This window comes from Lemur catta, chromosome 5 (assembly GCF_020740605.2).
Source record: "Lemur catta isolate mLemCat1 chromosome 5, mLemCat1.pri, whole genome shotgun sequence".
Taxonomy (NCBI): Eukaryota; Metazoa; Chordata; class Mammalia; order Primates; family Lemuridae; genus Lemur; species Lemur catta.
Window position 1 is genome coordinate 51,933,121 of NC_059132.1, and position 14,090 is coordinate 51,947,210.

The 14,090-nt window shown below is 38.4% G+C and overlaps 1 protein-coding gene across 1 annotated transcript in view; it reads right to left on the bottom strand.

Annotated features, from left to right (window-relative positions):
• LOC123638775 (synaptonemal complex protein 2-like) overlaps positions 1–14,090 on the bottom strand; it is a 72,882-nt gene that overhangs the window by 33,081 nt on the left and 25,711 nt on the right. The window contains exons 13-19 of the mRNA XM_045552605.1: positions 12,911–13,003; positions 12,745–12,805; positions 7,294–7,442; positions 5,996–6,089; positions 5,379–5,513; positions 4,852–4,893; positions 4,670–4,754 (exon numbers count right to left, since the gene is read on the bottom strand). Coding sequence (XP_045408561.1) covers positions 4,670–4,754; positions 4,852–4,893; positions 5,379–5,513; positions 5,996–6,089; positions 7,294–7,442; positions 12,745–12,805; positions 12,911–13,003 — 659 coding nt within the window. The remainder of the gene's footprint in view (positions 1–4,669; positions 4,755–4,851; positions 4,894–5,378; positions 5,514–5,995; positions 6,090–7,293; positions 7,443–12,744; positions 12,806–12,910; positions 13,004–14,090) is intronic.

Consider the following 14,090-nt stretch of genomic DNA (forward strand, 5'->3'; position numbering starts at 1 on the left):
GCTCCAGCTCCCCAGGTGATGCCGATCTGACGCCTGAGTAGCAGCAAGTGAGAACCATTGTTAGGAGGAAGCCAGAAGAAGCTTTAACTCATTTGTTTGAAGCTCATGATCTCAATTTTAGAAAAACTGTTCATTGAATATTCATTATAGAGATTTTTTTTAAAAAAAATACACTGATTACAGGCATAGAGCACTGGGCTTCCCAAGGTGAGAGGCCACCAGTGGTGGCACACTGGACAGGTGTCATATGACACACATAGGCACAAAACCATGTCACTGAACAACACTGACTCAGAGGGAAACATTTCATTTCAATTCTTTTAAAAGCCTGCTCTATTGAGGATAAGGCTTCGGTGCTAGGTCTTTAACACTTCTACTTACTAATCTTTTTTTAAAAATAAATCAAGAACAAGATTTGGACTCAAAGCCTAATAAAGGTTGTTTTCTTTTTTTATTTTTTTTAAAGAGTTTTAAGAAGTGCAGAGACATGATCAAGTCTGCATTTTTGGTAGATGTCTCTGGCTGTGAGTTTCAGTGTGGGGTCCATGGGCAGTGCCCATTCTCACCCATGCTGCCACCCCTTGGTCACAGTAAGAGGGTGTAACCATCTCTCATCTAAGATCAGGGGCTCTTTAGAAAGCTAAATGAGCACTTACTACAGTAGCAAAGGATTGACTGAAGGAGTCTATCTTTCAATATTCCGTTACCTATATGCCATCAAATGAGACTTAACATGAAATGTTATCTCCTGCTGAGTTTATTGACTGGGCACATTTATCTGTCCACCTAACTAGATGATCCCAGGTATGGTAGATTTACCTTTTCATAGCTTATAGTTAATAAGGCCCATTGTATGCAATGAATTAAAAATGTAAATCAAGTGAAAGCATAGTTCAAGAGGCTAACCTTGTTATCTTCAATTGTATTTATTTTGGGGCTTATCTACTATTTGTTACAAATAATGCTGATTTTCCATTTGAAAGTGAAATGATTCCTTTTCAAATAAGTCTAAGATAAATTTAATTAAGAAAAATATAGAAAGAGTAGAGCATTGGCACATTTTGAAGATGGTATGCAAATAACCAAAATTTGGGAAGTATTGCTTTAAATTTATTATATTACCGACACACTTGTTTCTTGCTTTCTGTCATCCCTGGAAGCAGAATCTTCCCTAAAACAGAATACATGAAATTAATGGAACTGGTAAAACCAGCACCCTCCTCCTTCCCTCACTTCACATGCCTAACTTGTCTTTCCTTCCTGTGCCCTCTGTCTGATCATGAACCCACTGCATGGGAAGTACCCCACTCTGCATGCAACTTCTTATCATGCAACCTATTTCCATAGATTCTGTGGCAGACAACATCTGTTTATCTAAAAAAAATAAAAAATAAAAAAACCTTTGTTGAGCCCGTTGCCCGTCAGGCATACAAAGAAGAAAGTGGCAAAGTGGGATCAGCAAATAACCAGCCGGCTGGGCCAGTGCTGAAGAGCTGTGTTTCCAAAGCCTAGATCTAGCTTAGAATCCCCTGAGGTGCTGTAAACAAAAGCTCTTGCTGTGATGCGTGATGCTCAGCATCTTCCATAGACCTGTCGGCCATTTGTACATCTTCTTTGGAGAAATGTCTGTTCAAGTCTTTTGCCCATTTTTAATTGGTTTGATTTTTTTACTATTGATTTATAGGAGTTACCCATATATTTTAATATTAACTTCTTCTCAGATATATGGTCTGCTAGTATAAAACACACAAAAGATAACAAGCGTTGGTGAGGATGTGAAACAATTGGAACCCTGTACACTGTTGGTGGGAATGTAAAATAGTGTAGCTGCTATGGAAAACAGTTTGGTGGTTCCTCAGAAAAAATTAAAAATAGAGCTACAATATGATCCAGCAATCCCACTCCTGGGTATATTCTCAAAGGAAATGAAATCAGTACATGGAAGAGACATCTGCACTCCCATGTTCATTGCAGCATTATTCACAATCGCCGGGATATAGAATCAACCTAAGTGTCCGCCAACAGATGAATGGGTAAATAAACGTGGCATAAGAAAACAATGGATACTATTCAGCCCTAAGAAGGAAATCCAACAGTATGTGACAACATGGATGAACCTGGAGGACATTATGTTAAGTGACATAAGCCATTCACAAAAGGACAAATACTGCATGATCCCACTTATACAGGTATCTAAAACAGTCAAAGTCATAGAAACAGTAGATTGGCAGTTGCCAGAGGCTGGAGAGAAGGGGAAATGGGGAGTTGCTCTACAAGTGTAAAGTGTCAGTTATATAAACAAGATGAATAGGTTCTAGAGATCTATGTACGACATTTGCCTATAGTTAACAATACTGTATCGTGCACTTAAAAATGTGTTAAGAGGATAGATATCATATTAAGTGCTCTTACCACAATAAAAATGGACAAAACAAAAAAGCTCATATACCATTTCCAGGCAGCCACTGATCTGTCTCTATAGTTTCAGGAATTTTCTAGACTTCCATATTCTAACCATACTGTAGAATTTTATGCAAATGGAATCATACAGTATGTACTCTGTCTGGCTTCTTTTACTGGGAATAGTTACTTCGCAATTCATTCATGTTACGTATTTCAATAGTTTATTCCTTTTCATTTCTGTGTAGTATTCCATTGTGTGGATACACTGAAATTTGTTTATCCATTCATCTACTGATGGACATTTGGGTTATTTCCAGTTTAGAGTTATTACAAAGAAAGTAGCTATAAACATTCATGTACATTCCTTTGTGTGGACTAATGCTGTCACTTTTCCTGCGTAAATATCTAGAATTGGAATACTGGGTTATAGGATAGGTAGACATTTAACATTTTAAGAAACTACCAGCAGTACGTAAGAGTTCCAGTTGCTCCACATTTCCACCATTTGTACTGACTTGGTACAGTCTGTCTTCCTAATTTTAGCCTTTCTAATAGATGTGTAGTACAACCATTCTAGTTTTAATTTACATCTCCCTAATAACTAATGATGCGGGGCAACTTTTCATGTGCTTATCTGCCATCTGTGTATCCTTCTTGGTAAAGTAGCTGCTTAAATCTTCTGCCAATATTTTTATTGAGTTGTATTTTTATTATTGAATTTTGTGAGTTTGTAACATAATTCAGAAACAAGCCCTTTATCACAGCAGTCCCCAACCTTTTTGGCACGAGGGACCAGTTTCATGGAAGACAATGTTTCCAAGGACAGGGTTGGGGGGTGCGGAGGCAGAGCTCAGGTGATGATGCAATGGGGAGCAGCCGTAAATACAGATGAAGCTTGCTCGCTCACCCTTCACTGCTTCTTTGTTGTTAGTGTCATGTCTAAATTTAAAGCATAACTTGGTTGTCCCCAACCTTTTTGGCACCAGGGAGCGGTTTCATGGAAGACAATTTTTCCATTGATGGGAGGAGGCGGGAGACAGAGCTCTGCAGCTGGGTTCCTAACAGGAGGCCACAGCTTTATCAAATACATGTTTTACAAATTTTTTCTGCAAGGGTCTGGCTTGTTCTGTTCTTCCCCTAAACAGTAGTTTTCAAAGAGCATACTTTTTTTAAATTTTAATGAAGTCTAATTTATCAATTTATTCTTTTACTGTGCTTTGGGCGTTATATTTCAGAAATCTTTGCCTAAACCAAGGTCATAAAGATATTTTTTTCTTATGTTTTCTTTCAAATAGGTTTTACATTTAGGTCTATAATCCGTTTTTAGTTAATTTTTTAAACAGTGGAAAGTAAAGATCAAAGGTCATTTATTTTCTTATGTATAGATATTTAATTGTTCTAGCACCATTTGTTGAAAAACGTATCCTTTCTCCACGGAATTGTCTTTGCATTTTTGTCATAGACTAGCTGTCCGTATATATGTAGGTCCTATTTCTGGATTTCCTAGTCTGTTTTGTTTATTGATCTTTATGCAAATACCACACTGTCTTGATTAATGTAGCTTTATAGTACATCTTAAAAGTAGCATTTAAGCCCTTCCACTTTGCGTTTCTTTCTGAAATTTATCTGGGCTATTGTAGGTCCTTTAAATTTCCACATGACATTTAGAAAAAGCTTGCCAATTTCTTTAAAGAAAAAAAACCTACTGGGATTTGAATCAGGGACTGTACTGAATCCTTAGGTCAATTTGGGAAGAACTGGCATCTTAACATTGAGTCTTCCATCTCATGAGCACATATCTGTCTCCACATATTTAGGTCTTCCTTAATTTCTTTAGTTTTCAGTGTGGGGGGTGTTGGGGAGGTCTTACAAATCATTTGTCTAATTAATCCCTGAGTATGTCATATTTTAATACTATTTTAAATGCTATTGCTTTTTATTTCAATTTATGATTAACATATAGAAAGAAAATTAATTTTCGGTTATTGACCTTGTGTCCCTCAATTTCAAATTCAGTGTTTTGCTGCAGGAAAAAAAATTGCCAAAGAGACCCCTAGAGGTATAATGGCAGAGGCCAGTAGGCTAGGAGAGTTTGCCAACTGTCAAATTATTCTACAGAAGACTTCACGCAATGCTCTCTCCTTGTGTGTGTGTTGGGGGTGGGGCGGGTAGCCAGACATAGGAAAGGGGAAAACCTAGATGGTCAACTTGTAGAACTCACGTTAACAATCATCTACATAGTTTATTAGTTTTGAAAACCACTTACCTAGATTTGCCACTTAATTTAGGAGACTGAATTTTAACTGATGGTTCTTGTAAATCTGAAGAATGCTCATGTTTTGAAGTAACTTCTAATGACAAAAATTAAAAACAAGGAATGTTAAGCATTTCAAGTAAACATTTAAACATACCACTCAAATCTTATTTATGAGAGGTAACATATCTGACCTTGTGTATCATCCAGTTTCAGTTTTTCAGATGGACTCTCAGCTGTATTTGTTTGCTGCAGAAAAATAAAAAGTTATATTATGGTACCTTTGAAGCTTCTATTTGGAAGTCTTGGAACCACTTTATACCTCATAAGAATGGACTACCCAATGAAAACTAAGATATCAGGCTCCTTAGACATTGACAAATGAATTTATTGGTGCCAAATGACTGTGAACTAGCTGGACGAGAAGGCTCAAGCTCCTCGATGTTAACTAACGTGCCCAAGTTCCTACAATGACTAAGTGTAAACCAGGTCTGACTGCAAATATTAGGCTCCTTTCCCTACATCTCAGTCTCCAGATCCCAAATGAGTCACATATTCATTCCCTGGGAAAGTGAGTTGCATGAAAGGAGAGAACAAACAAACATGGCAGGCAAAAACAATCCTCAGGAGGAGATGGTCAAAAAATTGACAGATGGGTGGCCAGCAGAAAATGGTCCACAAACCAGGAGAGGCACTTCCACCTGTCAGCATCCTAGTGGACACTGATCGGAACTCTGAGCCCAGCTCCTTGTACTCACAGGCGGTGCAGACTGGTCATTCAAGGGGATAGTTATCAGGCAACGGTCATCTCCAGCACTCATGATCTCCTCCAGGTCAGTGGATTCTTCTGGCAGCTCTATACACATTAAGAACAGAACATTTAAAATAATAACCATGCCCATGCTGACACACTCACCATCACTCTTCACGGGATGCTTATCTCTGGCACCTTGCCGTCCTTTGGAAAGAGCTGGTAATGAGGTCCTGCCTCAAACCTCAAATCAGAAATCGAAGGCACTTGGGAAAACATCCTTGGGGTGAACTCTAGTGCAGAGCCGCTTTGTAGCCAGCAAAACCCTCCCTTTCCCCATCTCCTGCCTCCCCATCCAGGTTTCCTTTTGTCCCATCCAGCTGACCTACAAGAGAGACTTTATCAAGCATGGAAACTGATTCAAGGCTACCAGCTGCTCTTCCTTCTCCAGAGGCACAATTAAACACTTATTCCTCTTACATGAACACTTAGATGAACACACGTTTCCAGTGCCCTGTTCCAAGTGAGGTTTCAGCACTGCTTAGGAAGGGAATTCACAGTCAGAATTTTGTTATTTCCCAATGTACCTGTCTCTCTTCCATGGCTATTAGGAATCTCAGTCTCTTCTTTCTCAGACTTACTAAAAAGTTCTGAGGAGGTTTTCACCTGGCCAGGCACCATCTGAAATGCAAGCCAAAAGTCACATGACTTTTAAAAGCAGTAATCTTTAAAAAGAAACATTTTTTTAACAAAAACGTAAAGCTTAGAACATAGCACATTGATAAATCAGAAGTTAGTCTTCAGTTTGTCTTCTCTTGAAGGATCATTTTACAGTTTTTGGCTTCTCTCCACACCGCCTTCCTCCAGGACCAGCTCTGGCCAACCACTGCCCAACCTCTGCCTAACAGGGGCCTCACATTCCAGGAACTGCAGCTTCACCACATGCAACCCCCAAGTCTCCCCCCGCAAAAACATTTTATTCATTTTGTGAAACATGGAAAGACATAAGATTTTGATGTTTTCTGAAGGCAAACCTATCATGTCAGGGAAATTCATATGTAAAGTGGTGGAGGAGGTTTTTAAGTGATTGATTCTCCTTTAGTTCTCATCCTCACCCATGAAATGGTCTTTTCCTTAAAAGATATTTCATTAAAGTAAGATGAGTTTTGGGAAACTATATTTGCAGAGCACTTTATGACACTTAAACACCTTCATATAAAACACAGACCAAAAGAAAGCTGGCCCAAGACTTCCTCCCTCAGGAAGAAGAGGTCCTCTGAAGTCTTAACTCCCTAGTGGCCATTACCATAGTATTTTTTGTCTTGTCATAGATTTCATTACCCTGCCTGCCAGCTGTGATACAGAAAGGTTTCTTATTCTTATGAATAAATAAGAAATATTATAGTCAGAGAGTGGGGAACTGCAGCAATCTAGAGACGGGCAGGCCATGTCTACAAGGTAAGACCTGTAGGTAGAATGTTGGCAAAACTCCCCAAGAAACCCTATTCTCAATGGCTTCCTCTAGGTTCCGGAGGAGCTGAGAGAGAAGGTAGCTCCAACAGGCCCACAGTAAGTACCCTCAGAACACCAGGAAGAATAGGGTGAGAAGGTGATGTTATCCCAGAAAACCTTTCAACTGTTCACAATAAATGAAATAAAGCGTGACAAGGCACAAAGAGGCTTTGTGCCCTACATTGTTAAGGCAATAACACATGAAAGGGAAGAACTGGGACTAGAATCCAGAACCCTCCACTCTTTTTACATGCCACTCAAAAGACTAGGTCTTCTGCTTGATCAAATATTCCCATTTAAACCCAATGAGGAAATTGAAGAGATGGGAAACATATTAAAACATTTTCAAGTAATCAAAAAGAATAAAACCTGCCATCTGTTTGTCTTCTCCTAAAGCTTGCATGGAAGCTTGTGATATGTTGAATTGCAAATCAAAATGGATTTCTATTTTCATCACTGCTTTTTTGCTGATAACAACAGGCTTCTTCAGGTAAATGATAAAAATCTTCATCTTCTCAGTTTCTAATGAAATATATCAATGCACATCAACATACTGAAAAGTTTTATTTTAAAGTTTTATAACTTTAAATAACTGCACTGACTGAGATATTTGTCAACTGTCCAGATTTTTCTGTGATAAGTTGAAATCGTATTAAGTGAAATGACTTTGAAATTCTATTTATTAAATGCACATGTGTGTTAATACATACTAACAAGATATTAAATGGTTGATCTTGCAAAAAATAGGAAGTAGCTTACCTTAGCAAAGAAATGGAGATAATTTTGTCTTCTGCAATTCAATCCGTTTTTCTAAGAGCATTTTGTTTACACAAAGCTATCAACTGCAACAGGTATTTTATTTCCAAACATACTAAGCACAATAGTCACTCTTTTTATCTCTCTGAAATCCTTATTTCTAAAATTCAAAATAAATTCACTGTTCCCAATATGCAAAATGGAATAATCCATTGCCATTTCAATAATCTCTGCTTGAAGAGAAGAAATGGAAGCACCTTAGAGAAGTCTGTGTCTCAGACAACAGCCTCCTTGAGTGCTCCTACCAGGTCACCAGCCCTTTCCTGACAAATAGTAATTAGGTTTAGAAGAGAAAACAGCTTAAACCAAATTAATAAAGAGCAATAAAGAATCAGCTACAGTCAAGTACAAGGTAAACTGGAAGCAGCAGAAGAGCAAAGGCAGTAAAGTCCATGAAAGGACAGGCAAAGCTAATGGCCACAAATTGATGAGAACAGAAAGAGGAAAAATGGAGCGAAGCATACACAGGTGCAATCCACGTTGTCTAGTACAGCAGAGAACTTGAACATGGCTGGTACCAATTGGGATCCCCTGTGAGCATAACACAGGTTTCATGTCATCAGATCTCGAAGACTCAGTACAAAAAAGGAAAATGTAAAATACCTCATTAATAATTTTTATATTGGCTATATGTTAAAATAATACTTTTGATCTATTGGGTTAAATAAAATATGTTATTAAAATTAATCTTTTTCTTTAATATGATTACTAGAAAATTTTAAATTAAGTTTGTGGCTCATATTTTATTTCTATAGGACAGTATGAGTCTAGAGTAAAGCTCAGCAATCTCCCCAAAATGCTGACCTTACTCAATATTTACTCGTCACTGCAGGGAGGGGGCCAAGTCTATCAAATCTTGCAACAAAAGTAATTTTATCAATGAAAATACCTGAAAAAGTAACTAGCTAGTTGGGCTGTAAGGATCAGTGCAAACATGTAAGGGTCAGAAGAAACACCCTGAGGGCTACAGCAAACTTCCCACATACTACATTGCCAACTCTAAAGCCGTGAGGGCTATGAGGCAAAAGTCTTGTTTGTAGAATTTACTAGACATAGAAGCCGTACCACTTACTTCCTCCAGCTACTGCGAGACATTTTTTCAATTATAAGGTCTCCCAGAAATGTGATATATTAATGAAGTATAGAATATGAACTTTAGCAAGTTGGTTTCTGAAAACCACCATAGTAGCAAAGTTTACAGTTGAGAGACTTAAAATAGGAAGAGCAACAGTTAGAAGTACCCTAGTCAGAAAACTCATGCAAGTACTTATAAAATACTTACATTTACTCTAAATAACTATTATAGACATTTTATATATACTGAATTACATAATAGTAACAAATAATGACTACATATATTAAGAAACTGTAAAGGAAAATAAAAATCTCAGGACCACCCCCAACTCCTTAGCAAAAAGGAAGGTCAAGCCTGGAGGCTGAGTCAGGCAACATCCCCTTCCAAATGAACAGCTGTTACTAACATTACGCATTAGCCAGATCCCTCCAGAAAGGTCAAAGGCCCCTGGCATCTACAAGGACTGCCCCCACAGATCACTCATAAGGAAAATTCTGGCTGGCCTCCCATAAACAAGGATATGTAAATTGTAACTTTGTGTCTGCAGGCTAAGTCTGGCTCCTAAAAACAAAGGTCTGTTTGATTCCACACTAATGATGCTGATCACAAGTTTTTCTTCCCAGGTGAAGAACAGGGACAGAATCAATCATTCTTCCACTTACACAGGGACATCTATATAGTTGATTCTTCCTTCACTCCCTTTTTTTCTTCAAACCTTTGCCTTGTCTTATGTAAACAGATTTCCTGGGCCTAAGAAGAATGTAACCATTAGTCTCACTGCCCACCTCCTCCTCCCCTTAAATACTGAGCTCCTAGATCTGCTGGGGAAAAACAGTCACAGGTGCACCTGTAGTTTGTCTTTTTCCTGTGTGAGTCCTCAAACTTTGCCTTAAAAGACTTCCCTTGATCGAGATCTTTGTCTCAGTCACTTATCTGGGGCTGTCATCACTTTTCATTTATATTTACGGCTACATTTAATTTATATTCTGCTGAAATGTTTGTAAATCCCTTTCCTTAACTACATATGTTACAGACTTGCTCGAGAGGAAGCCAATACACTGAGACAGCAGGAGTCACAGCAGAGAAAGAGTTTAATATCACACGTGCCATGCAAGGAGATGGCAGAAGTTTCTCAAATCTGTCTCCCCAAGAATTTGGGAGAAAGGATTTTTTTTTTTTTTTTTTTTTTGAGACAGAGTCTCGCTCTGTCACCCTGGCCAGAGTGCCATGGCGTCAGCTTAGCTCACAGCAACCTCAAACTCCTGGGCTCAAGCAATCCTTCTGCCTCAGCCTCCCGAGTAGCTGGGACTACAGGCATGTGCCACCATGCCCAGCTAACTTTTTGGGAGAAAAGATTTTTAAAGATAGTTTGGCAGGCAAAGCGCTAGGCAACGGGTCTGCTAATGATTGGCTGGGTTTGAGGTAGAAGCCATAGGGGTGTAGAAATGTCTCCTTTGCTGAGCTGGGAGTTGCAAGACCAGTTGATTCAGTTCCTAAGCATAGGCCAGTGGCCTGGGTGGGTCAGTTGTTCTCCCAGAATGCAGGGCCTGGAAGATATCTCTAACCTTAGTTTCACAAGGGTGATGTTATCTATGGGAGCAATGAAGAAAGCTAAGAGTCTTTACGGGCCATCAGCTATGTGACTCCTGGGTAGTGAGCAATTATGGGAAAGCAAGCCAGGGGACAACAGTTGGTTATATATATATTTCCCCTACCACAGTTCCCACCTCTGGCCCTTTATTAATTTTATAAAGGGCAGTTTCACATATAGCAGGCACCTCCAACTCAATGTCTTTCCAATTCTGTGACTGAACATAATTGCCACCTCTTCCCATTTCTCTCAGTTCTCTCAACTCCCGTCTCGGACATCAACAGGTATAGTTCCAAAATCTACACTCTCCTTCATTCTCCCAGAGCCTCACTATTAAAGGTCTCTCCTCCTCTACTTCCTAATCTACTCCCTATCCTAACTTCCTCTTGCTTTCTAATAATCCCCAACAGAAGAAACTAGAAATTCTTGACCATTGGAACAAATTCTCACAGGCACTAAACACAGCTACCCAGGGAAAACTGTGAAAGATTTTGAAATGGACCCAAGAGATACTGGGTGCCTGTCTATGATGCCCTTCTGGGTTTTCTGCACCTTGCATTGTCCTTGAGCTATTTCGTAACTCTGTAAGTTGTAGAAAACTGATAATAATGCAAGTAATTCTTATCCACTGAAATGCAAATTATTCTGTGGTATGCAATTGTCTAGTTTTGCATCTATTTGTAAATTCATTTCAGCATTGTTTATGTACATGTGGTTCTTTGGATTCTCCCTCAAATTGGTTATTAGATCTACTGATTTCCTTACTAATTAACAAATTAAAATCCTCAACACACATGCATTTTACATTTGTCATGATTTCACATTCTCAAAAATTATCTTTCATCAGAACACCAAAGTTAATTCTTATATACAAGAAATTCCAGCAAAGGGAACTCAGGGCTAAAGGATTACCCTTAAATAATAGTCCCATGGGAGAACATTTAGTTAGAGTTCAAGGTTAGGACGGATTTGTCTCCTCAAGACTTCTACGATGAGCATGTTACAGGTCATGTTTCACTTTTTACTCTGGCTTCCAGGAAGCTAAGCATCAAAGGTGAATCTCCAAGGGGGCCATTGTAGATTAGTCTCCATGGTAGATATTTTTATTCTTGCGTGTGGTTCCAATTTTCCATTTCTATTATTTTGGTATAAATACGTAAGAAAGAAGTATAACATCCATACAATTACATGATATTTAGTTTTAACTATTTAGTAAACCCAGTTACTTAGAAATGTATGGATACTGAATTACTTTCACAAACATCCATCTACTTTTTAAAGATTCAATTCAGGAAACCTGATCAAGTATAACTGAAATGCTGAACTGGATTAACAACTAACTTACACCCACCCAGAAAAGGGTCATTCCTGATTCCATGCCCTTCAATGCTTTCTACCAAGCCAAGATGAAAGATGAGGGAGGGAGTCTTAAGTGGGAGAGGCGGTCGGAAGGCTGGTATTTAAATACAGGTAGTACATACCCATATAAACTCATTGATTATTACTGCAACTCTGTTGAGAGGGAGGGCAGGTACTATAATCATGTTTTTAATTGTGGCAAAAAAAAACAAAATAAAATTTACCATCGTAACCATTATTAAGTGTATAGTTCAATAGTGTTACATATATTCACAATGGTATACAACAGATCTCCAGAATTTTCTCATTTTGCAAAAGTGAAACTCTATACCCATTAAACAACAACTCCCTATCTCTCCCTCCTCCCAGCCCTGGCAACCACCATTGTACTTTCCGGCTCTGTGAATTTGACTACTTTAGAAACCTCATATAAGTAGAATCATTCATTGTTTGTCCTTTGGAGACTAGCTTATTTCACTTAGTATAATGTCTTCCAGGTTCCTGCATGTTGGAGCATGTGTCAGAATTTCCTTTCTTTTTAAAGCTGAATAATATTCCATTGTATGTGTACCCCAAATTCTGTTTATCTACTCATCCCTCAATGGATGTTTGTGTTGTTTCTAACCTTTGGCTATTGTGACTAATACTGCTATAAACATAGGGTGTACAATACCTCTTGGAGATCCTCCTTTCAGTTCTTTCATATATATGCCCAGAAGTGAGACTGCTGGATCATCTGGTAGTTCTACTTTTAATTTTTTGAGAAACTATAACCATTTTTACAATGAGAAAACTAGGCAAGTAACTGAACCTCAAAGTCATAAAGCAAAGAAGTCACCAACCCATAACAGTATGCTTTCCATTGTATTATCCAGCCTTCCTTCTACCTCAAGTCATGATCAAAATATGCCCTAGAATATATACTGCAAATATAAACAAAAACAATACCCTCAATATGGGGTAGTTAAAAATTGTCACCTTACCTATTATGCCAAAATTCATCACCGCTTCCCTCGAAAGTCTTACTGGTTCCCACAGAGCACTCTTGGGAAAAAAAAAATAAGTGAAATTCATGAGCACATTATCATGTACTCACATACAAAAAATCTCTTAAGTGCTTAGGTCTAATCAGGAATTGATCATCATTACCTCCGCATTGTCTATATAAAAAGTTACACTCTGACTTCCTAAGTTGAAATCAATCCAAAATTTCTCTAATTTTTCATCTCTCGGTTTTCTCATCTGTAAGAGAGAATTTCAGCATGAATTATATGTATGAAAATCATGTTAAAGGCTCAGATAAAAACTATTCTATTAAAAACAGAACTTGTGCTGTTCCTGCAAAAATACCATCTTAACATTATAGGGTCTCCTTTCATCACCTTTCATCACCTGATTCATTTGTGCAAAACAGAAGGATCTCAATTTTATATAACTAAGCCATTAAAAAAATTTCCACTATCTTCAGCATATTTAATAGCTATTCAAATGTGTTGGAATGACTCTATCCACACATTGTTTTTTCCTGGAGAGAATCTCAGAGAAAACAGTTCTATGTTGAAGCAGTTAACAATCCATACTTTGTATGGAGGGAAACTTCTGGAGAAGGAGACACTGTGATCAAATGTAAGTGTTGATTTTCCATCTCACTTACCATCAAGACTTGAAGACTTCAAATTACCTTTATTTTAATTATTATAAATATAGGATTCAAACAGTAGTGTTTATAGAAACAGCAAAAATCTGCTTCTCTGCCCTGCAATGTCCCATAGGCACCTTTCCATAGGCACCAACAATGCCTCTGTTTCCTCTCTCAGGTGTTTTCTAGACATGTATCAAGAAATGTATATAAAGTCTTTATTCCCCAACAATAGAACAAACACTAGCCTTGCCACTCTACAACCTGATTTTCCCGTAAGTGGTATTTCTTGGACATCTTTCCTTTTCGTCATACATGCCTACTTTTTAACAGTGATAGAGCTGCATGAAGGGTTTAACCCACGATACACGTGACGGGAAGCCAGTGTAAAGGCCGCCGTAAGGGTCCTGATGGGAGCGAGTGGAAATCTGGAAGTCCTAGAGAGAAGAACCAAGCAGAGAGCAGAATCCTCAGACAACCAGAGGAAAACAGGCAGAACTGAGACACAGGAATCGGTCTACCAAAATCAGTCCTAGAGTGAAGGAACTTGCAATGCAGTCATAAGTGAAAGGCTCAGCTCACAGAGGCCAAGGAGGAGACTCTGAACCCAACACAAATGAGAGGTAAATGAGGAAATTTGGAAGACAGGGTCCAGGAAACCTCAGCCTAGTCAAGGTTCCGAGACCTCTG